Source organism: Brachycentrus maculatus, unplaced genomic scaffold (genome assembly GCF_059751285.1).
Source record: "Brachycentrus maculatus isolate JH-2025_06_01 unplaced genomic scaffold, ASM5975128v1 h1tg000099l, whole genome shotgun sequence".
Taxonomy (NCBI): Eukaryota; Metazoa; Arthropoda; class Insecta; order Trichoptera; family Brachycentridae; genus Brachycentrus; species Brachycentrus maculatus.
Window position 1 is genome coordinate 1,445,612 of NW_028280853.1, and position 26,743 is coordinate 1,472,354.

At 28.7% G+C, this 26,743-nt stretch overlaps 1 protein-coding gene across 1 annotated transcript in view; it reads right to left on the reverse strand.

Annotated features, from left to right (window-relative positions):
* LOC148310353 (acyl-CoA synthetase short-chain family member 3, mitochondrial) overlaps positions 1-7,804 on the reverse strand; it is a 32,627-nt gene extending 24,823 nt beyond the window's left edge. Inside the window, exon 1 of the mRNA XM_088258594.1 lies at positions 7,460-7,804. Coding sequence (XP_088114720.1) covers positions 7,460-7,634 — 175 coding nt within the window. The 5' untranslated portion in view covers positions 7,635-7,804. The remainder of the gene's footprint in view (positions 1-7,459) is intronic.
* Positions 7,805-26,743: the final 18,939 nt, after the last annotated feature.

Genomic DNA, 26,743 nt, shown 5'->3' on the forward strand with positions numbered 1-26,743 from the left:
ATTTTTTTACATTATTTTTAATTTAAATTTCACTTGGTAAAAATCTTTTTTTCTTAAAATCTAAGTGAAATTTAAATTAAAAATGGATAGGTAAAAATCTATTCATAAATAATATCTAATCACAAAGTGACTGCCCAATCAATGAATGAGATTTTTTAAAGCATAGGCATCTCAACTAGCGATGAAATATTTATAGAATTTTTTTTAAATTAATGTTTTACTTAATAAATACCACTATTTCTTAAAATCTACTGTGACATTCAATTTAAATTATTTTTTAACAAGTCAACATTATATGTTGACTTGTTAAAAAAATAATTTAAAAAATAGCTCCTAATTGTAAATATAATATGTAATGGTTTCATAAAACATTTGAGTGTATATATCGTGTATATATCACGTGTATATATCGCTCACTCCTTTCAACAACATCAAATATCAAAAAACTTGATTTTTCAGGAGATCGTTTTTAAAGTTTAAAAATTTAATAAAACGGATTAAAAATAAATATCAAGCCACGTATTGAACTTTTTACTGTGCAAGAGATCTTTTTAGGTAAAACCTGAATGTTTTTTCTCCTTTTGAAAAATATTTATTTTATTTAGAAAAATAATTAAACAATACCTTTTCTTCGAAATGCAAAAACAACACTTTCTGCCCTGTAGCGGGAAAATATTAAGTTAAAAATTTGCCGCTTTTGCTGGGATATAGTATATTTTCTGGGCATTCCGAAAACATGCACAACTGAAAATTGACGATTTTTGATATATGACGTTGTTGAAAGGAGTGAGCGATATATGTATATATAATTCAATAATACGTATAAAGGTTTTTTACCATGCTGATTAATTGGTCTGTATTTTTATGATTTATGGACTTTCTGCGTTAATTATTCATAGCTTTGTAATTGTTGACCAATATGATTTTTTCCTTGTTGTAGGTGTATAAAATTTTTGGGTCGTTCATATTCGAGCCGGATAACAAGAGAACGAGGCGCAACTTCACGACTTTCAAAGCCTGGGAGCCAAAATTGAGATACAAAACATATCTACTGATATCAGGTATCTGAAGAGTATGATATTAATATTGAGATTGCATCTTTCGTTATCAAACATCCACAAACAAAAAAAATGTAGACATTTTAACTACTACTACCATCACGCCGTTTCCCCGCAGGGGTGGGCAGAAAGGATGGAATGCCACACTCTTCTGTCCTGATATACGCTCCTTGCCTCCTTCACATCCATACATCTAGTAATATATGCCCTCCGATTACGCAAACTTTTGACACCACCAGATTTTAGGTTCTGATTGATCTGATTGTGCTAAGTCTTTTTCGGCCGTCCTCGTTCAGTTTTCCCACTCTTATTTGCCACCTATATTTTCTTAGTCATTCAATCGACATCCATTCGCTCAACATGTCCATACCACCTTAAAGTACTCTTCCTAATCTTTTCAATTATTCCCTGTTCAGCTTTACATTCCTTTCTTTTATCTTTGTTTTTAATTCTGTCATACAATGATTTTCCACACATTCGTCTAAGGGAGCGCATTTCAACAGCGTTCACTCTACTTTCCTTCCTTTGCCAGTTCCATGTTTCGCTTCCTTGCTTAGTATCGGTAACAGCTCGCCGTTGTGAACCGCTAGCTTGGCTTCCATGGACATATTTTTATTTGCAATCACTCTGTTCAAAACACCATTTATTCTATTCCCTGCATTCACTCTTCTCTCAATATCCTTATCCACTTTTTTAAACGACGTTTTTAAACAATAACAAAATGATTGGTTATTTAGAACAACATCATTTTTGTTACAGCAAGATACGTGATTTATGAATACGATTAGTGCGTATTCATAGAGCAAGATCAGTTCTTGTCTAGGGCAAGGTGAGGGGATATTAAGAGCAGCATATATGGGCAGCCATTTTAACATGAATCCCTAGGAGTAGCCAGAATCACCACCAGGACCCACCATCAATCACCACAAAACAAGTTAGTCAATTTTGGATTCGATACATATTAATTGTAATAATATCAATTATAAATAATGGATTAATTTCACGATTGGCAAAATTAAAATGAAAAATCACAAGACTATCGGTAGCATTCTTATTAAAATATGTAGAGAAATAAGGGAGATATGAAGGCTTAAACTTTAGATATTTTAATAAAACGAAAAACGTGCGTTCGCATACGTCATCAAATTTCCGTCATCGGACGTTTTATGACGTCATATGGTTTATTGTCTATTGTTTATGGAGCTGTAATAGTAGCAGTGTGGATTGTTTGTTTACCACTACACTACCATTTGTGTTATACGAATATGGTGGAAGGGTGGGGGAGGGAGGGTGGACCATAGACATCAACAAATAGAGCCGCTAATAATTTAGCAATGACACCAACATTAAAATAACCAACTTACGAAAATAACGTTTTTTCGAAGGCGAATTTTCCAAAACAAAATGATGAATGAAAATATAAATTATATCGGCTGTTATAAACACAAAACGAGTCTAATACAATCATTTATAGGTTGAGTATGTTAGATATTCCTCCCGTCTGATAAAGATCCATTGTTATGACTAGTTTAGTAACGTAATATTAATATGATTACCAAGTTATTATATTTTTATAGCAGTAAGGAGTGCATTTAAATATAAGTTTTAATTTTACTAGGTTTGTCTACATGAAATTTAGTACTGCAATATAGTACGAGTATCACAAGAAAATGCATAAGTACCGTTAGGCCATTGTTTTCTATACGATTGTTCTAACAAAGTGAATGCAAATTGCTTCACATCGTACAGTTCAAGAAATGTAGATATTTGCTATTATTCCTTCCGTATTCGTATGCTTATATTATTTTAATGTTTTTTATCATTATTTTGATTTCATAAAGATCACTTATTTATAAAATTATACACAATAAATTACACATATCGCTCACTCCTTTCAATAACGTCAAAAATAAAAAAAAAAGATTTTTCTGGAGAACGTTTTTAAAAATTAAAAATATAATACAATGATTTAAAAATATATATAAAGCCACTTATCGAACTTTTTACTGTGTAACAGATCTTTTTAGGTAAAACCTGAATGTTTTTTCTCCATTTGAAAAATATTTAGTAGATTAAAAAAATAATTAAACGATACCTTTTCTTAAAAAATGCAGGAACAAGACTTTCTGCCCTATAGTGGTTAAATATTAAGTCAAAAATATGCCACTTTAGCTGGGATATAGTGCATTTTCTGGACATTCCAAAAACATGTACAACTGAAAATTGACGATTTTCTATATCCCAGCAAAAGCGGCATATTTTTAACTTAATATTTACCCGCTACAGGGCAGAAAGTGTTTTTTGCATTTTGAAGAAAATGTATTGTTTAATTATTTTTTTAAATTTACAAAATATTTTTCAAATGGAGAAAAAACATTCAGTTTTTACCTAAAAAGTTCAGTTGCATAGTAAAAAGTTCAATAAATGGCTTGATATTTATTTTTAATACATTTTATTATATTTTTAAAGTTTAAAAACAATCTCATGAAAAATCAAGTTTTTTGATTTATAACGTTGTTGAATAGAGTGAGCGAAATGTTAAAAAATAAATTTAAAATTAAAAACTGATGAAAAATTAGTGTTAAGTAAAATAGTGAAATGTCAATCGTTTATTTTGACAGCAAAAAGCTAAACAACTTGATTAAAACCAGTATGTGGTAGTATCTGATCGAAATTTATTAAAATATATTCACAAAGGTGGCCCCACTAAGCAACTTATTGCTTAAACCCAGGAATTATTCAATTAAACTGTTGACCTTTGAATACTGAGCACATTTCATATCGAATTGTAACTTGTATTTTGAAAATGGGACCATCCGTTTGGTCGAAAATTTGTTTTAATATTGTGAAATTTGTGCGAAAAAACGCTTTAATTTTTTTAAATATAATATTTATAAGTTATTAGTATTTTTTTTTCGATTTTATGAAGAAATAGTGTCGGGTTGTGGTCTACTTTTGTTATTGACTTAATAAAGAAATAGTGTCGGGTTGTGGTCCTGTGGTTAGTGTCGCGGAATCTTAAGTCAGAGTTTCTGGGTTCGAATCCACTCTACCACAATTTGATACCAATTATTAATAATGAGCCGTTTAGGTTCATAGAAATGTTATAAAATTGAAGTATTTCTGTGAATAATAAAAACACATACACTTATTTTTGTGTTTTAATTTAGAGATTTAGTTTTTTAATATTTTATTAGTTAAAAAAAACCCTTCAATAATCGTGTAGTTCAAGATATTAAAAAGTTTTTTCATTAATTGATTCAGCAGTCACTTTGTGGAAATATACAAATATCCATTTTTAATTTAAATTTTACCTTAAATACCACTATATCATAGAATCTTTTGTTTGAAAATGATGCGAAATGCATTAAAACACTTGTCAGAATAAATTTAAACAAATATTGGTTTTTAAAATATTAAAATGCTATTGCTTGCAAACGAAACTGATCTAAAAATCATTATTTTATAAAAAAAGGAATACGGATTGAATCTGACTATTGCAGCTAATACATCCTACGATAATTCGGTTCATCACATTTATATTTTCATCTATGTTTTTTTAAACATTTTCATTAAGTTAAAAATTAGTAAAGCCCTATTTGAACAACGAAAACATCAGCATAATAACGGCAAATTTCAAAGCTCTTGCTAAAACTTTAAATTAAAAAAGCAAATTACTACTGAATCCTTACTAAGCATCAAGGCAATTAAAGCTATGACAAATTTCTCCGAAACTTAATCAAAAGAGATGAAGGCAATAACAAACATTTATTTTTTTTCAATGTAATCAAAAACATAAAAAAACATAATACGACTTTAAAATTTTCAAATGCTTTAAAACCGTATTTACATTATTGTAAAATGTATATTGTAAATATAATTGTGTTCTTTGTTCGAATAAGTGACAATAAATCGATAAACAACCTTCTTAAAGCTTCAATTATTCTTAGAACGAATTGAGAATATCAAGTATATTAGTAAAGTTCTTTTGATCTGCAAAAACTGCGTTCCACCATAAAAGCTAAGTTTCGTAAGCCTGGAGTGTCGGCATTTTAAACTTTTATACAGATTAGAAGATAAAAAGTTAATATACATAAAATCTAATCCTTTCTAGTTTCTAGACCCTTCTTTTATCGGAATAAATAATATAACCAAAGAATTAAAAAAAAATCACCTCAAAAACCTAAGGGTAAAAATTTTTAGCAAAATAATATTTATATATATATATATATATATATATATATATATATATATATATATATATATATATATATATATATATATATATATATATATATATATATATATATATATATATATATTTATATATACACGAGTATATAAAATAAAATACGATATCCGTGCAAAACTATGTACACACTCGTATATCTGTGAATAAATGAGTACCTATGCTCCGTCTTTATGTTTAAATAAATTAAAGTGATTGTTTTATTGCCTGCTTTGCAGATTTGACTTTTATTTAAGAGGTTTTGAGTTCGATTCCTGGCAGGGCGGAAGTCTTTCATATTGTTAGTATTAGTTAATTTGTTAGTACTAGTATGAAGCCCTAAGTGGAAATAGTAATTACATGTGCAGTAAGATTTTTTGGGGGATAAGTATATAATATGGATGTGGTAATTAAAACAATTCGGGAAGAGTCTTACATACATTTCATAAAGGTCTCTGATAAAAAAAAACTTACTCAACTCAACCAAAGATGCTGCCGAGATCTGGCGTGTGAAAAAATGTGACAATTGAAGGATAAATACAACTTCCGAAATTTGAGTAGTGTTAGTCAATTATGGGTAGAATATCTTTGTATATCTTGATCACTCAAACCAGCCTATGACAGGTTGTGAATACCCAGACTTCCATATTCTTTTTCATCCATGTGGAGATACCAATATCAATTTAGTTATTTAAAAAATCTTCTTATGGTGACACTCCACTGGGGAAGTTGCGTGACGTCATAGAAATGTATTAATTTAAATCTGGAGCCGCTATGAATAACCTTTAAGGCTACGGCGAAACCACTCTCTCAAGTTCTAAGCATGAAATTTCGTTTTATTTCTGTACTGTGTTTTCTTTAATATTCTTTGGAATTTGATAATACTAAATCGCATTTCTCTCCCCTTATAAAATACACAAAATACTGACGCTATTTTTTATTAACGGTCTATATTATTCCTCTCATTTTTATACTTAAAAATCCCTTAAATCTCAATGTGTTTTTATTTATTTTATTTTATTTTCTTATACTTCATGGTAAATCCGGTATTTTATGAGGGCAAAATTATCAGTCTTGCGCGCGTGTGTCGATATTAATACATATATCGAATGTGTAATTGCAATTGCATTTTCTGACCTCATGCATCACCTTACATTCTTCTTTATATTTTTTGACTTCTATCCACACATAATAGTGCATAAGACACAACACTATAATAGATCAATACGGTGTAAATATGATCGTTAATTATATGAAGGCAAAGTGATAAGTATTGCTTTCTAGATTCATTAATATAGGTGTGAAATATATTCAATTAAATATACTCGTAGATGATACATATGAAGAAGTTCTGGGCGAAGGGAATCACTGATGTATAGGAAAGGAAATGAAAAAGGTATAATATGTAGAAAAACTTGAATATCAACAATAGATTAAGTATCCAGAATTGCATAGCTGTATAACGACCCTCAGTACATTTAATCTTCACCATATTATATACCTACTTTTAATATTTAAATCAAGCACAGATTTGAGTATACTAAAATTTATAAAACATAAAAACTCGAAATCGTATTGTTAGGCCATTTTAAAACTAATATCATTAGACCTTAAATCACAAACACGGAGTTCTCCAAAATGAACGCCAAGTCAATACAAACATACCGCTCACTCCTTTCAAGAATGTCAAAAATCAAAAATCGTCAATTTTCAGTTGTGCATGTTTTCAGAATGCCCAGAAAATGTACTATATCCCAGAAAAAGCAGCTTATTTTAATTTAATATTTACCCGCTACAGGGCAGAAAGTGTTGTTTTTGCATTTTGAAGAAAGGGTATTGTTTAATTATTTTTTTAGATATACTGATTATTTTTTAAATGGAAAAAAAAACCTTCAGGTTTTACCTAGTAAGATCTGTTGCATAGTAAAAAGTTTAAAATGTGGCTGGATATTTATTTTTAATACATTGTATTATATTTTTAAACTTTAAAAACGTTCTCCTGAAAAATCAAGTTTTTTATTCATGACGTTCTTGAAAGGAGCGAGCGATATGTACTTCCATATTCTTCTTCATCTATGTTGAGATATCAATATAAATAGCTCCTAAGTGGATAAAATCTAGATTTGTGAAGATCTGGATACACTCAAATGATGTATTATAATGAGAAACTTACCAGCTGGCTCCTCGAACTTGTTATTCTTGTGGACCTCGAACTTGGACTTGCTGATTTGCTTTTCGAACTTCCCTCTTCCTTCCTTCTTCTTCTTGTCGACATAGTCGCCGTTCACGGCCGTGGGTAGCACAGTATCATCCAGAGGGGTAACGTCAACTTTCACAGATGTCAACATCGTCGACAATCGGTAATTACTGTCGAGCCAGCCCCTGAAAACGGGAGCGAGGTAGAATTACTGAGATGCGCGTCTCTCGTTAGCTCGTGTGTGCTTTCCTCTGTTGTAAGGCCTTCGACAGCGCAGCATCCGACTGCTGCGTTTGATCAGATTGTCTGGTCAAATGTTTATCGTTCTAATAGGGAATGGGAACTGAATACTTTTTAAAATTACAGGATCGAATAAATATTATACGTTGGCATTTGCATTATTGGTTATTCATGAGCTAGCGGTCATGTGGTATGCTATTGTATAGAGTTCAGTGAGAATGAATTCAGAATAGACGACATATGAGAAATGCTTCCTTTCTTTTCTGGATATTGATTGAATATATAGCTTGCGAATTAATATTATTATTTTTTATTTATATTATGAACATGCATATAAGTGGACATACACAGTTTTGTATACATACAATTAAAATATTATAAGTTAACTAGTTTCAGTCGGCTACGCGCTACTGTAACTCGAATAAAAAATATAGAAACCACATATTTCTAATTTATTTCCATTTAACAGTGCTTGTGAAGCCATGAAAATATTAAAAATATGTTGAATTTCAATGTAATAAAAAACTTTGAAAATCCTAAGTAACATAAGCTGTCAAGACGTGCAGAGTGCTCCTTGACAGCGGTTGTCTCTTAGAATTTTTAATGTTTGTGATTTCATTGTTGTTCCTAAGATTTTGAATCTAACCAACCGATGGCAGCACCCAGAATATTTATAACTTTCTGAAATTAATGCGATATGGATATCAATAATGGGTAGAACGGTCCGGTCATCGTTGCACAAAAATATAAAATTATCACTTAATTCAGCCAGTGACAGGTCGCACCTTTAGAATATTCAGACTTCGGTCTTCTTTTTGGCTATATATATATATATATATATAAATATATATATATATATATAATATATATATATATATATATATATATATATATATATATATATATATATATATATATATATATATATATATATATATATATATATATATATATATATATATATATATATTGTATATATAGTATATATAGTGTATATATGTATATTTGTTTATATGTATACAGGGTGTCCCATAATTCAACGTATTCCTTTTAAGGGGTGTTAGGCCAGCTTATGACTCACCAAAAAATCAAAATATGACCTCTGTAAAAGTGCCTTACTTTTCCAGATATTTCCAGTTTTATGAATTTTCCGAACATCTACGCCTTAGGTCAGTTTTTCGAGTGCCACTTTCTCAATTTTTCATATTTTAGGATTTTAATTTAGTTTCATAATACTAAGTAAGTATTCTATTGATCACAGTCCAAAATATTACCAATATTGTCTTGCCTTGGCGGAAAAAAATATTAATGCCCGGTAAATGATTTTAAAATATTTTTTTAGCTTTTTACTAAGCAGAAACTCTTATATTAGTATATGAGGTCCGAATCCTGGATTGCAATTTATAAATATATATATATATATATATATATAAATGTATATATATATATATATATATATATATATATATATATATATATATATATATATATATATATATATATATATATACGTACTAGCTGTACTCGTACGTGGCCGGCCACTGTACGAGTACAGCTAGTACATAAAATATTTGTATGTAAAAATGATAGACTATATCGTCAAATATATGATAAAAGGGTATGACATATTTAAGTATTAATATGTTCTTGAAGGTAAAAATTAATTCGAAGAAAACAAAGGTTTTTATCAAATAATATGAAAAAAAACTTTTGTCGATTTATCAAATTTGTAAAACATTTTGCATTGAAAAGAAGCGCCATCAATTTTCTGAGAATTTGATTTTGCCAAATTCATTATTTTGTAATTTCTAATAATACAAGATTCCCTTTATAACGTTATAATTAGGAATTGTAAAGGATTCACAAATCGTAAGAAAATAATGTATTGAAATCGCGTTTTTTTAATGCAAATGTATCATTGAATTGTCAAACCATTAGCTTTCACAAAAGAAGATGCCAAATCCATTATTCGGGAAAATGTCGATCACGTTTCTTTGTACGTGATAAAAATTACCAAGTGTAGGAAATCTAATATTCTTCAAGCATTTTTTTAAATAAATTTTCCTTTATTATCTCAACTGAATCTTAAATTATCTGACAAGCTGAGATATTTAAACAGTACTATCAAAACAGTCATTTTATTTATGCCTAATAATGTTTAAAAGAGAATTTTTATTATTATCACTGCGATATAAATATAATCTCGGAAATACAATAATAATAGTGGTTTAGTAGTAAACTTATCCGCACCTGATGGTGCATAGGGCACTGCATTATATAAACGCAGTGTTATCTTTATCATTAACATATGAAGGAAAGGTGATCAGCCCTCCGCGTCAGGTACCAGTCCAGGGTAATATTGAATAAATATTAGAGTGAGAAAATTTCTTATTTTTATTAAACCCTCGCCCCTGGGAATCAAACCCGAGACCTCCAGTACGGTAGCCGAGCGTGCTGAGTATTACACTACGGAGGCGAACAAAGAAATAACTTGTTTACTTATTTATTTGTTAATTATTTTACCGTTAAAGTAAATAATAATACATGATCAGACTCTAATATTTCAATAATGTAGTTACAATTGGAGAACCTTTGGTTTCAGAATTTACCATTCAAAGCAAACATTAATTGTTTCCTTTGATGTGCGTAGGAAAAAGGATGCGGAAGAAAAATTTCCTCAAGTTCCCTTCCTTTTGTATCTAATAAAAAAATATTTGAAGAAATATTTAACCTTTCAATATTAAACTTTTACCAGAAAAAATGCAAACCTTTACCCCATATTTTGTCCTGCCCTATATAATTCAGTAATTCGCAGTAAATGCACGAACAGCGCATTTTTATTATTGAAAATCTTAATATCTTCAATTTACATAAGGTATGTAACCGAGATTATAAAAATACATTTGAATTTCTTGATTTCATTAATTTATTTCGCTGATTGACTGACCTAATTAGATTTTCTGTTATAAAGTTGGTTTGAGCACGCGGAGCGAATGACTTATGAACATATCGCTCACTCCTTTCAAGAACGTCATAAATAAAAAAACCTGATTTTTCAGGAAAACGTTTTTAAAGTTTAAAAATATAACACAACGTATTAAAAATAAATATCAAGCCACTTATTGAACTTTTTACTGTGCAACAGATTTTTTAAAGTAAAATCTGAAGGTTTTTACTCCATTTGAAAAATATTTAAAATATAAAAAAAAAAAAACAATACCTTTTCTTCAAAATGTAAAAACAACACTTTCTGCCCTGTAGCGGGTTAATATTAAGTTAAAATATGCCCCTTTTGCTGGGATATAGTACATTCATTCCAAAAACATGCACAACTGAAAATTGACGATTTAGATTTATGACGTTCTTGAAAGGAGTGAGCGATATATAAAATGCAAATGTGGCTGAAAGTAAAAGTGGAGGAAAGCCGAAGATATTGCAAGTATTGAAGTCCTTTAAATATTTAAAGATGAACAGGTCAGAAGAACGTGAATGTGCATTGATATGGAATAATCGGATCAAATCTATATTACATAATTAAAATGTAACTTTGTTTTAAAATCACTATAAATTTATAGTGATTTTAAAACAAAGTTGCATTTTATAAAATGTAAAATCACAAAGTTAGTTCCTCAAATATCAATTATATTCTATATTACATAATTATTCAAACCCAAAAAAATATCTCACAAAAATAAATGTAATTTTCTTCTCATAAAAAATAAATCATTTCTTTTAAAAATAAAAATTACCCTTTAAATATGTAGTTACTATTGCAAATTATTTTTAGTAGAAAAGCATTATTTAAGTTTTCGTTTATAAAATTATTGTATACTACTGTAGATCATATACGTACTTTGATTCATATAATGTATTCGTTACGGATATCACTATATATGTAGATGCATCACTCATATACAAACGAGTATACTAGTACATTAAAATAAAATTAAAAGAGACGGTTTTCTAACTAAAATGACACGATTATTCATCGAAAAATTGCAAAAAATATTCATACCGGCTTAATCATCAACCTAGAATAACTTTTGTTGTTGTTGTAGTAGTCGAATTCACTATAAAACCGTTCATATTTTATGTTGATTCAACTAAATAAATATATTTCCCCAGGTACTCTAACTTGAAAGTGTATCCCGTTACATTAGGAAGAATTTCCACACCAATACAATAGAAGTTTATAATAATAATATAATGTAGAATGTCAAAGTTTCTCTGCTTTGCGTAGGTGTGTTTTGATGTATATTGTCGAATATAATACAGGCACTACTTTTTGAATAACGTAAATTATTTAACGGATCCGTGAACAGAGCAAATTAACCCCATTTTCATTCACTTTGTCAAAATGTATCATAGCATATTTTGGCAATAAATATTTGCGTACGACCTACTAATTTTTAAGTATAACGTACTTTATGGTATGTCATTGGTTACTCATTTGGAAAAAAAACCTAAAATACATAAATGTGCAGGTACTGTGTTTGTAGTTATATGTATACGAGTATGTTTATATTAGGTGGATGCATAAGTAATGTCGTATTTAAAATAAATAAATCTTTTTTCGCATATAGGTACTTAACTAATTTAGTTAAATGCATAATTTATATTATTTTAAATTACTTTCTTTTATCTTTCTATCAACTTTTTAATCCTATTTAAAAGCTTTAAAACATCCCAATTTAGCTCCATAATTTAAATTGTGTTATCATCGCAGAATATGGCCGCGCTTTGTCACGGTGAAAGACGACACCCTTGCATTGATAAGTTTGGGTCGTTTTATTACGAATGAATATATATATATATATATATACATAAATATATATATATATATATATATATATATATATATATATATATATATATATATATATATATATATATATATATATATATATATATACATATATATATATATATATATATATATATATATATATATTTATATATATCTGCTCATAATAAGTGTTTGAATATAACTTTTTTTAATTCAGAAATAAAATAAAAGACAAATTTTTAACTAACTTTTAATAAAATGCAGTATTAGGTACTTGTACAGCAATTTAAAAGTATTTTACTGGTTCCAACTCCACTGCGTCTATAGTACGCTCTACATTTCGACACCTTCTGAAAGGTATTAGAGAAGGGAGTGTGCTGTTAATCCTAGTCGGTAATTCCTCTGGGATTATCAGATCTTGGTCCTGCGGAAAGAAGGGGGTATCACCCTTAAATTGAAAGACAAAAAGGGCTTGGGATCAACTCCTAAAATACTATCGATCGACTCCCTCACGTATTTCTTCTAAATACTCCCACACGTTTTTGATAAAAAAAATTGTTATCTATTCTAAATGTCTAAATTTTTATTGTACGATTCCCTTCAAATCAATGTTGCCAGATAGAGATATGTTTCCCGCGGCATCGAATATGGTATGTGCCCATTTTTAAGACTTACGGAATTTTTTTATATCAAATACTGGACATTTTATACTCATATTAAGTATGAGACGTACCTTTATTTTGAAGGCAATTTTTTGACATTTTCGAGCGTTTTGATTTTCAAACTAATGTCATAATAAGTGGAAACAATTGTCACAATTTTTTATTTTTATGTATTTTTTTAACAATTTACAAGCATTGCGAACTTTAACATAAAAGAAAAGCGTGCTTTCCATTTTATTTATTTTCGATTAAAGTAAAAATTAAAAAAGATGTGTTGCAACAGTTTGGACATGTGGAACGAATGGGTGAAGAAAGAACGGTAAAACAAATTTATGAAGCGAATATACATATTTAAAAATAGGAGCGGAGGGTAACCAATGCAAATTTGGCATGATGAAGTATTTCAAATGGTTGAAAGCGGTCAGGTACTTTATTATTTTTATGATAAAATTATTTTGTATAATACTTACTGGCTTATATTGCATCCAAAACAAATCCAACCCACAAGACGTTTAGATTAATATATTTGAGTGTTTTTACTGTTTTATTTTTATATAATATTTTAAACTACGTCTTAGTACGTCTGTATTTATGTGATGTCACCAAGAACTGATGTGTTTATGGATTGACATTGAAATAATTCATTTATGTTATTATTATATATTACGATTAAACGTTTTTTGCATTAACGTACTAAGTGCTTTGCAATTTTTTTTATCGTTTGATGTTTAAGATTTTATTTTAAATATTAAATGTTTTAATTAAACACTGTTTTTTTGAGGTTACTAATTGTATTTTATTGTTAAAAACTACAAAAAAATAAATTGTGATAAATGTTTCGCCTTATGGCATTTTCAAACTAATGCCAAAACAAGGCGAAAGAATTGTCACAATATTTGTTTTTATGGATTTTTTTAACAATAGAATACAAATAAGTTGATTAAAAAATCAGTATTTGATTTTAACATTTAATTTATAAATTAAAATTTGAATTGAATTATCAATTAATCTTTTTTTTTTATATCTTTCCGCATTCATTACATTTTAATAAAACTAATCAACTAACTAACCCTTACGCCACTTCTTCGCAAGGATAGGCAGAAAGAATAGAATGCCGCACTAATTTGTCTTTGTAAACAATCTTCGGCTCTTCCGCATTCATACATCTCCTCATACATACTTGCCGATTATACAACTCCTGAGTATTTTAAATACTGGAGCGTGGTCAGGCCACGCTCAAGTATTTAAAATACTTGATTTTGCCAAGTTTTCCTCGGTATCCTTCTGCTTTTTTTGCTATCTACATTCGCTTCATACATTTGTTTTACGTTTCTTTCTTCAATTCACATGCCGTAACCATCTCAATACAGTTTTCTTAATTTTATCGTTAATGCTTATCTCTGCCTTGCATTCTCTTCTTATATCACCATTCAAACATCTACATATTATACCTACAAAGTTTTGCCGCAAATTCATCTAAAATAACGCATTTCGGCTGCATTCATAAAAGAAGGATGAAAGTAGACTGTTAGCATTTGCTACCGTCTGTTTGACCGCAGTGGTTTTTGTAAAAAAAGTGCTAACAAAAATATGCGCAAAACTATTTTTACATAATGGCAGTTTTCTTACACCATTTTGACATTTCGCTCACTCCTTTCAACAACGTCATATATAAAAAAGTGTCGTCAATTTTCAGTTGTGCCTGTTTTCGGAATTCCCAGAAAATGTCCCAGCCAAAGCGGCTTATTTTTAACTTAATATTTACCCGCTACAGGGCAGAAAGTGTTGTTTTTGCATTTCGAAGAAAAGGTATTGTTTAATTGTTTTTTTTTTTAATATCCTAAATATTTTTCAAATGGAGAAAAAATATTCAGGTTTTAACTTAAAAGATATGTTACACAGTAAAAATTAGTAGCTTGTTATTTTTTTATACATTGTATTATATTTTTAAACCTTAAAAACGATCTCCTGAAAATCTAGTTTTTTTGATATATGACGTTGTTGAAGTCAGCGTTTTTACAACACAGAAAAATTTCTCTTAATATATTTTTTCTATTTCATATTCCGAATTCAAATTTTATAAAAATATGTCATGTCTGATAGATTTTAATATGCGTAGGTACCTATGGCGCTTTTCCGAATACAATTTATGATTTTAATTTATAATTATTTATAACTTATAATTTATTCGTGCGTTCAAACAGAAGGCATTGGAAAATGTATTCATTTGGAACAAAATTAAAATTAAAACTAATGAAATAAAGAAAAAAAGTCTCATACCAGCCCTAAAGATAATGATATTGAATGTTCATTATTAAGAAAAAAACACTTGTAATAAACCTGTATTTGTCCGCCTCCGTATTGTAATGGTCAGCAAAATTGTGTGGAAAAAAAATATGATTTTTTTCTTCAGAATTAACTCAGAAAATAACCCGTGAGTAGGGTGGTCTAGTCCGGCTCTGGCCGTGCAGTAATAATTCATAGTTGCCTGTCTACCTAACGGTGTTCAAAGTTACAGTATCTTTCCTTTTGAGTGTATTCAAATACCGTACTTTGGAACCGGCATTCATAGAAAAAGGTCATTCAAATCATAAACTCGTTCGGCTACACAAAATAATGAGTATTCATACGACACTTATTCCGCTAATGCAAATAATTATCCATTATATAAAACCTGTTTAATAAAAATCAATCACAACATTTTGCGTGTGTCCGTACACGTTCACAAATCTGGATAATCTCCAATTAGGAGTTAATTTTGATATTTTATATTTGTTTCGGCATTTACTTTGTGGTAAGACATGTTAAAATGATTGAGAAAACACTGGTTTTTATACCACTTGAGTTTATTAATGACTACTAGTTTAGTTTGTTATTATTCAGACCTGGCGGTGGAAGTTTAGCTTCCGAAACTAGAGTCATTAATAAACTCAAGTGGTATAAAAACAAGTGTTTCCTTAAACATTTTAATTTTGATAGAATAAATAAATTTACCATTTGACCTTCGTTTTTGTATTCCTGGTAGCATCTTTTACAGTAGAATTGGGTGATACTTCTCGCTATTCATCATCTCAGTCACTGAAAGAAGCAGCCCTAGTCCATAATACGAGGAACACCCCCAAAATGTTTTTTTAGAGTGTGTTAAAAATACGTAAAAAAACGTTTTGTTTAAATTAATCTGTTCAATACTGTTATTGCGGCTGTGGCCTGTTCGGATTTAGAAAGCTCGGATTAGCCGAAAAATTTGTAATATAGTACCTACATATCTGGTACTTTACGCTTAATGGAATAGAAATACAAGTATAGTACAGTGCTATATACTTTATTAACTTTTTAGTAATTTTTAAACAAAATTAGGTTAAAAATTATAAATTTATGTAATAATAAAAGTGTTCTTCCGTGTTTGCGTGTTTTCCTACAAATGTTTTTCTTCAAAATTTTGCTTCGAATTACCGGAGTTCCACTGTATATTGATAGTTACGTAAAGTCCCGCGTCGCATATATGAGTGCAGAGTGAAATAAAATAAATTTTAAAGCGAAAAATTATATTTCAGAATGATTTTTTAAAATATTTATTTACTATGAGCTTAAGAGATCATGCATCCCTTATGTCACTGCGACCATATTAGGTGTCACTGCAACCATATTAGTGATCTCTATAAGAATTCTAATATCTTCTATTTTTTTAAATTTCTTTAGGGCTTTAGGACTTTTTTATTCTTGAAGTATGCAAATACATATTTAAATTTATTGTCAGCTTTAGATCACTAGGTAATTCAATGTACATATCGAGCGTTTGCAATGTTTTGTAATGAGTTGAATTGAAATTTAGTTGGTGACACTTGACCTCCGCTCCATTTCAGATACACGCAGGTCTTTCATTTGTGCAACTTACGCAACCTAGTATGCGTACTGGAATGTAACCCCGAGTGTCCTACCTATAATATCTTAAACTACTATTCATTCTCGATTTCATTTCCCTTAAAGCAGTAATGATCTCAGCCTGAACCACTACATATCTTTAAGAAAACATATTCTACTATAATTAATGATGCATCTATGAAACCGAGCGCGGTATTGATTTCTGACATTGCTTTCATATAATCAGAACCGAGTATACCATATATCGTGTCTATTAAATACGGTGCCCTATGTATCTATTGGGTGTACCTATTTCTATGTTGTAGGGGAGTTTACTTTATTTTCAAATTTATAATTTAGACCGCAGGACTGATCACCTATCATCATAAGATATAGCTCACAATCAAGCTATATTAACACCACATTAAAATATTTTTATCTCAACATAGATAGTAGTGTAATAGTCAGTACGCTCGGCTACCGTTCTGGAGGTCCCGGGTTCGATTCCCAGGGGGGGGGTCAAATAAATACAAGTGATTTTTTCACTGTAATATTTATTCAATATTACCCTGGACTGGTACCTGAAGCGGAGGGCTAATTACCTTTCCTTCATGTGTAAACGATCAAGATAACACTGCGTTTATATGAAGCAGTGCCCTATGCACCATTGGGGTGCGGATAAGGGTTTTTATTATATGATAAGACAGAAGAATGAAAATATGTAATGATTAGAACATGATTAACATTTGATAGTAAGTAGGTGAAAAATTGTTTTATATTGGAGTGCGTTATTTATGATTGGGAAGGGTACTATTTTGTCTTGCCATGGAACATTACGCAATTTATGCAGCGTACTGCAGGATTCTCCGAAACATGTATATTTTATTCATGCGACCGAGTGTTCAGTTTTTAAACACGTCGCATAATACGCAACATTTTAATCAGAGCTGTCTGGAATATAATTATTTTAAGACTTGTTTAGAAACAAGTGAAAAGGGTGAAGAATATGCACACTGTAAGTTATGTTTAACAAATCGTGCTATTTGTATAAATTTTTTAAATCAATGGCAAATAGGTACAGATTTTGGGTTATTGATTCTTTACAGATTTTATATAAATTTCTAGACTGTTTGATTCAGATTTTTTGGTTTGGTAGATGGCAACACTGACCACACTAGTCATATTTCGGAAGTTGTATTATGCTTCAATTGATACCTTTTATGCTTTGTATTTCTTGACACTATCTATGGTTGAGTTTAGTAAGTACACTGACCACACTAGTAAAATTTTGGAAGTTGTATTATGCTTCAATTGATACCTTTTTTATGCTTTGTATTTCTTGATACTATCTATGGTTGAGTTTAGTAAGTACACTGACCACACTAGTTAAATTTTGGAAGTTGTATTATGCTTCAATTGATACCTTTTTTATGCTTTGTATTTCTTGACACTATCTATGGTTGAGTTTAGTAAGTACACTGACCACACTAGTCAAATTTTGGAAGTTGTATTATGCTTCAATTGATACCTTTTTTATGCTTTGTATTTCTTAACACTATCTATGGTTGAGTTTAGTAAGTACACTGACCACACTAGTCAAATTTTGGAAGTTGTATTATGCTTCAATTGATACCTTTTTATGCTTTGTATTTCTTGACACTATCTATGGTCGAGTTTAGTAAGTTTTCTAACTAACGTATACCATTATAACCTCGTCAACACCCTATTGGGTACGCGTAGTAGTTAGAAAGGTATCTAATCTATCCATTTAACAACTTGTATACTATATTTGTACCTTTCACTCCCCTCTCAGTGATGAAATTCCCGTTTTATTTGAACTACTAAGCAACATTCAGAAACACTTAAAAAGTACTTATTTGACCAAACAAACTCTAGATATAGTACTCCTACCTCGCTTGACATACTAATCAATTTATTGATAAAGGGTTCGATACAAAACAAACGAATATTCGTATAGTACGTAGTACGTGTTAAAAAATTCGCTGTTTGCTGATGTCATATCGATAATTGACTTCTCAAATTTTATCGGAAATAAGCATTGAGTTATTCATATGAAAATGTTCTTTGGAGCTGTTATGTGTTACTCTTTTGTACAAAAAATAAGAAAAAAGTATTTCACCGCATGACGTCAGCAAGTTTTACGTAGAAGCAAACCTTTCTATTACAATAATTGAATCCTGGAACGTAACCAATCACAATTTCATCAATCGCTTTTGTGTAGGTAGAAATAATAAATTAAGTCTAAATATAGAAATGTAACACTGAAAATATGACATTCCTTTGAAAATAAGATAATATGCAATAATAACTGATCAAAATTTTACTTATTTTCTTAAAAAAGTCATCAAGAGAATGTGTCCGTACATCAATGAAAGCTTTACAAAAAAATCACACTTGTCGACGGTTAAAATTATTTTGACTGTTAAACATTTCATCTCACTTTTATTTTATAATGCTTTATTATAGATTTTATTTTATCTATTTTATAGCGAGATAGAAATTTATAATAATTCAATGCCGTTATACAATCGACAAAGAGATTAAATAAAACATTCTTTTAAATTTATAACCAATCGAAAAGTGTGGAATATTTATTGATTAAATATATGTATATATATGAATGTACATATATATATATATATATATATATATATATATATATATATATATATATATATATATATATATATATATATATATATATAAAAATATATATATATATATATATATATATATATATATTTATATATATATATATATATATATATATATATATATATATATATATATATATATATATATAAACATACATATGTGTACAAATATTATAATAAATGAAAAGTCACATTTTAAAATCGAAAATGATACGAATTTGATTTTCTCGAGAAAATGTGCAATTACACCCTATGTTCTCCTTAGCATCAAGAAGGTGCATGGAGCACTCCGTCTGATGGATGCGGCGTCATTTGATAGTTAATTTTATGGAGTCAATGTGATCGGTTTTGCGCTGTATTTGGATACTTGGACCTAAGAGTGGAATATATTTGATGCGATACAGATGAAGTAAGTGAACGAACTCAGGTTGAAGATTATTGCAGTTATAATGAAAAGGAAATAGAGAATTGCTTGTTCTATAGGAAAGTAGAGGCAGTCTCTAGGGCATTAGTGTACAAGTCCCTTTAATTGAATTACAGATTAGTATTTGTATTTTCAGTTTCATCTAGAAGCTTATAAGGTAGTATTTAACAAAACAATGGCGCTTTTTATATCCAATATTATAGTTATTTTTAATTTTTATATTATTATTAACAATAATCATTAAACAATTATATGAAATTTGTCGTGGTTAAATAGAGCATTTAGATGTAAAATAACGTATTTTTACATTAATTATTATTATTTTTCATTAGCCAAGTAAATTTTGAATTTAAAAATGAATGAAATAAAATGTATTTCTTTTTTGGCTTTGGTTTTCTCTTTTATTTTATTGACGTATGTATTTATGAAAAAATTTTTTTGGGAGATGGCATAACACTACTTTACTCGTGATTTTTTTTTCTTATCATGAAGTTATTAAAGATTTTGTTTTACAAAGATTGAGTAGGACTTATTTGAAGAGCATGTCTTATTCTGTCGATGTGTATTAAGTAACATTTTAAATGGGGAAAGGATAGTTGTAGTAGACAGATGTTGAGAAGCATAAGAAAGTCTGGAAAATAACTATTTTTTAAATCATAATATGAAAAGACATGTGTAGAAAAGCCGACAATATCGATTTTAATACTTTGTTATTCAACACTCCCCTTATCATTCATCGTTCATTTGGTAAAATACGTCTTTAAAAAACACTCCTTTATGGCTACCGGTTTCGGAATAATTATTCCATCATCAGGTCAAATGTAGACTAAAGTTAAATTGTTATGGTGATTTATTTACTTTGTTATTTTTGTATCCATTATTCATTAATTACCCTCTGAAATAATATGTTATAAATATTCATCTTTCCTTTTTTCTTCCGGTTCCTATCTGCACTCAATAGGCACATAGGGCACTGCATCAGATCGACAAAAAATATAAAAACTGAAACTAATAACGTGCATGAACATATAATACGATAGATGGGTGAAGGATGCGTGCACAAAATTGTACTTTTTTTTATTTACTGGCAAAGCATCCAATTTTGGGTGATACCTAAAATTGTACTTCTCATAGTGTGTTATGGTCGAGAAACATACCGATGTGTATTTTTTAAAATAATTGAATCAATAATTTTAACGCTTATTGCATTTATAAGAAATTATCACAACATTTTGAGTGTTTCCAAATACTTGTTCACAAAATCTGGATTATCTCCAAATACAGGAGTTATATTCATATTATTTTTTGACATCTCATCAAAGATGAAGAAGAATATGGAAGTCTGGGCATTTACGGGGCTGACGACCGTCATAGGCTGGTTTAAGTTATAACTTTACACGCGTGTAACATTCACCAATTCTACCCATTATTGACAACCACACTACTCAAATTCTTGGAAGTTCTATATATATGAACCAATTTAGAAACATTGTTCTTCAATCACTAGAACTTCACTAGAGACATCTATTGGTGAGATGTAAAGAAGCTTTTTATTAAGCATAAAAAGCTTCTTTACATAAAAAATATTCAAAAAGTAATAGAAATTATCACAATTCGTAAATTAATAAAAAAATTGCAGTATGTCCTTTTTACAGAAGGTCGTGAGTCATATGGGGGTCGTAAACACATATTTTATTTGAGGGGCCCAAGTCAGTCAGTATATAATAAATAGAAACGTGTTATTCTTACGTTAGCGATCCAAAACTTTGTCAAATAGAAGAATGTGTAATTAAGGACTATAAAAAATATTTATTTATTAATTTGGCGTTTAATTTAAAGAACTCCATTTTAATTTATGTATTAATTGTTAAATCAAACACAGATTATTTGAGTCTACTACCATAAGTTGTATTTTATTGTTAAAAAAACACATAAAATTAATATTGTTACAAGTTATTTTTGTCTTTTTATGTTTTTTTTTTAATTTGTTATTTTTTAAATATGTTTATTTTCCCTAATGCTTAAGAATAACAATACCAATTTCCTATTTTATATATACTTTAAGCGAGTGCAGCAAATTTTCTTCTTTAAAAGGTCATATCGACGTGCTCTACGTAAAGTGCTCTAACTACATTTTTGTAAATTTTCAGATAATTTGTTATCTTATAAACTGACCGTTATCTACAAATATAAACAAACAAACAATGTATGTAAAATAAATTACGCCTAGTTTCAGGCGTATAAGACTCTATCTACATCGAATTTGCGGAATGTACTGAACTCCTAAAACGCCAACTACTTAATTTTGACAAGCCATAAAGTTTTAAAACGATTTAATACATAATTTATTATGTTTTTGAAAGTATAATATTAGTTTAGAATTTCGGATAAAAACTTAATTCTTAGCTTAGCTCTCTCCTGTAAAGTAACAGATTTGCAGATAGAGTACTTGACGTAGGGGCCGTCGATAACGCTCACTCCTTTCAAGAATGTCATAAATAAAAAAACTTGATTTTTCAGTAGAACGTTTTTAAAGTTTAAAATTATAATACAATGTATTAAAAATAAATATCAAGCCACTTATTGAACATTTTACTGTGCAACAGATCTTTTTAGGTAAAACCTGAAGGTTTTTTCTCCATTTGAAAAATATTAAGTATATTTAAAAAAAATAATCAAACAATACTTTTTCTTCAAAATGCAAAAACAACACTTTTTGCCCTGTAGCGGGTAAATATTAAGTTAAAAATATGCCTCTTTGCTGGGATAAAGTACATTTTCTGGGCATTCCGAAAACATGCACAAATGAAAATTGACAATTTTTGATCTATGACGTTCTTGAAAGGAGTGAGCGATGTGACATGATTAACAACTATGAAAGTCTCTTTTCCACGAAGGAATGCATAGAAAAAGTACAAAGCTTTCAGTTTTTTGACGTTTATTTGAATAATAAACAATACTTCTAAATCGTGAATTACAGCAAGAACGAGGGCTGGAGGGTGAATTAAAACTGTAAAAGCCTCCCCGAACATTTCAGCTGAATGAAGTAGCTCCAGGATTTTTGCTTTTCATTTTTTGCAGAACCATTCATCGGGTAACAAAGTAAAGTCTATGGTGAATTTAAACCTCGGCTGCAAAATACGCTCTTGTATGTACATTGTACACATGTATGAATGACTTTTTTTAGACTTTGTTGCTGCGCTCATTCTTATATGTAGATTATTTAAGAGCTTGCTCTTTAAACAGGTTTATCCATTGGCTGACTTTCATTTTATACCAGTCATTTTTTTCCTTGTTTTAAAATAGGAATTTTATATATATATATATATATATATATATATATATATATATATATATATATATATATATATATATATATATATATATATATATATATATATATATATATAAATATATATTTATAAATATTTATAAATATATATATATATATATATATATATATATATATATATATATATATATATATATATATATATATATATATATATATATATATATATATATATATATATATATATATATATATATATATATATATATATATATATATATATATATATATATATAGACTTTTCATACATATATATATATATATATATATATATATATATATATATATATATATATATATATATATATATATATGTATGAAAAGTCTCAAATTCAACTGGACATTTATTGAGTATTTTAATATATTGCTGAATATTAATTTAATTTTTCAACCAAAGTTCCGACTATGTAAATTATTAAGGAAAAAATTGGTATAATTTAAAGTAACTTTTATATTTTTTATAACTTTTATAACTATCATTTTTAAACCTAGGTTTTTCAAACCTATAAAATAATAAAAGAAAATTGATACAAAATTTCATAGTTTAGCTTCATATACAGCTTTACATATAGTTGTATTTACATAGTTTTGCGTTTGGCTTTATCATTTTAGAAATTATGACAGCAATTCTAGAATAAGGTTCAGAAAGAAAGGTGAATACTTGGGTGGGATAGTTGGATTCCTGTCCGTGTCAAGCTATGGTTTGCATCCCCTATATCTTCTCCACATTCGCAATATGGTGATGTAACACACTTTATCTTGAGTAAACAGTGTCCAGCCGTTATATTTTTCAATGTTAAAATCATAATGAGATATAATTTGTGATAACGATCCTTCTTTCTATATTATTTTTGCAAAATTCTACGAGATTTCAAATGGATTCGTTCAGGTGTTTCACGGTCCTCGTTATAAATATTTGATTAAAGGAAATGCGTACTTAAAAACAAATTTGTATTTTTTCCTACCAATATTCAGAAAACGTTAACAAGGTGATATGCCATTACGATAACAAGCGATCCGTTAACATAATTCAATTTATTTTTGGCATTATTATTCTTTTCAAAATATCACAAAAGGACGCGATAATGGGTAGCAATTTCGTATTGAAAAAACGTTACAGTTTATAACATGTGCTTGATAGAATTTTAATATTAAAAATGGAGTATCTTTCTACGGATAACGCTGCGTAAGATTACTTATAATTTTAATTGGTAGGTGTTGTCAAATTTGCCACAAGGTAACTGATTGGGAAGTATTTAATATTACCTTGGACTGATACTAGAAGCGTAGTACTAGTCATCTTACCCTCATATTATTAACGATCAACTTAATATTGCATCAATTTGATGCAGTGCCCTATACACCATTACGTACGGATGAGGGTAAGATTCTTCTTCAAACCCTTATTCGTACCCCAATGGTGCATAGGGCACTGCATCATATAAACGCACTGTTATCTTAATCGTTGCACATGAAGGATCCTTACATGTGAACATCCAGGGTAGTATTAAATAAATAATAGAGTGAAAAATCACTTAATTTTATTTTACCCCCCCCCCCCCTGAGAATCGAACCCATGACCTCCAGAACTGGTAAGATTTAATTAATAAAATGAATAAAATGAATAAAATTAATAAATGTATAAGATAAAAACCTTTAACAGCCTGTTGTTTAAAAAAATACAATATTTCTTATTATAACTATTTTAAACTATTTATGGCAAAATTGTTATGAAAAATAATAAGTAAACTATATACAGTTTAAACGCTAACATCCATTTACGAGTATATGATGTAATCCACAACACTTTAGTATTTATTACCTTGGATTAACACCTGAAGCGTTATATTGATCACCTTACCATCATACAATATTCGATCTAGTTAATGGTGGATTAGTGCCCTATACACCATCAGATGCATATGAGTACCGTTTTTTTAAAAGAAATAACTTTTCAAAAAATCAACGTTTTATGTGTTGTCTTTTTTGACCAAAAATGATTTATACTTAAAATATTTTCCTCAAAAATCTTCTATGTTTGAGAAAAATATTTTTGGCAAACGTTAAGATGCTAAAAAAAAACAAACTATGAGGCTTATATTCAAAAGATTTAACCCTCTCGGATCACAAATTTCGAAACACAAAAAACTCTCCAAAAATTGAGTCTTTGCAAGCTTTCGTCGGCGATCCTGTCTACTTCAGTAATTCGTTAAAGTTTTTTTAGTCAACATGGAATATTGTAGACTCACTAACATTACAAAATTAGATTATCACAATTACAAAATAAGATGATTAGATGCATAAAAAAAAACGAGAATTCAGGAGTACAATTTTATCCATTCAATTTAATATTGGCTTTATTTGAAATTTGAAATTTATCAATTTTTTTAAATTTATTTTTTAACGAGAGGGTGTTATTAATACTATTGACAGTATATTTATTTAATTTTAAGAAATAAAAATACTTTGTGTTTTGATCCACTCACATTTTTATTAACCAACCGGTTTCGGCAACAATCTGTCGCCCTCTTCAGGGTTTAATTTATGACTATTTTATTAATATTAATTAATAATATAATATAATATTTTATTAATAATATAATTTATGAATAAACCCTGAAGAGGGTAACAGGTTGTTGCCGAAACTAGTTGGTTAGTAAAATTGTGAGTGGATCAAAACACAAAGTACCTATTTTTATTTCTCGAAATAATATATCAATATGATCCACAAAGTTAATGCTTTTAATATTCAAAACATTTTATTATTTCATTTGAAATTATGAAACACGTATTTTTAAATATTGCCTTTACCATTTCCATGTTATAAAAATACTGCTTTTATTGCCAATAATGAATTTTGTGTACATGTTTCTGCTAATTGGGTTTCTCTGACTCTTTTCAGAACTGGTATTCTATTTCATTATTTTAATAAAAAAAATATGGTATGGTTGTTATAAAAGTTAACATCTGGATATTTTATTCTTTGTTTGGCCAATATAAAATATTTCAAATTTAAATGTGTCAAAAGAAAATCGTCGAGGGTAACATAAATAGTATTCGTAAGCAAAAAATAAATAACTTTCAAATTACTGAATATTCATCAATACAACAACATAAAATTATTTTTAGTTTATGTTTTACTTAGTAAATACCACTATTTAAAAAAATCTATTATAACACGTGTTTCTATGCATTCAGCATCATTTTCAAACACCGTAGATATATGAAGCTAATTCAAAATTTTAGAAGAGGGGGTAGGA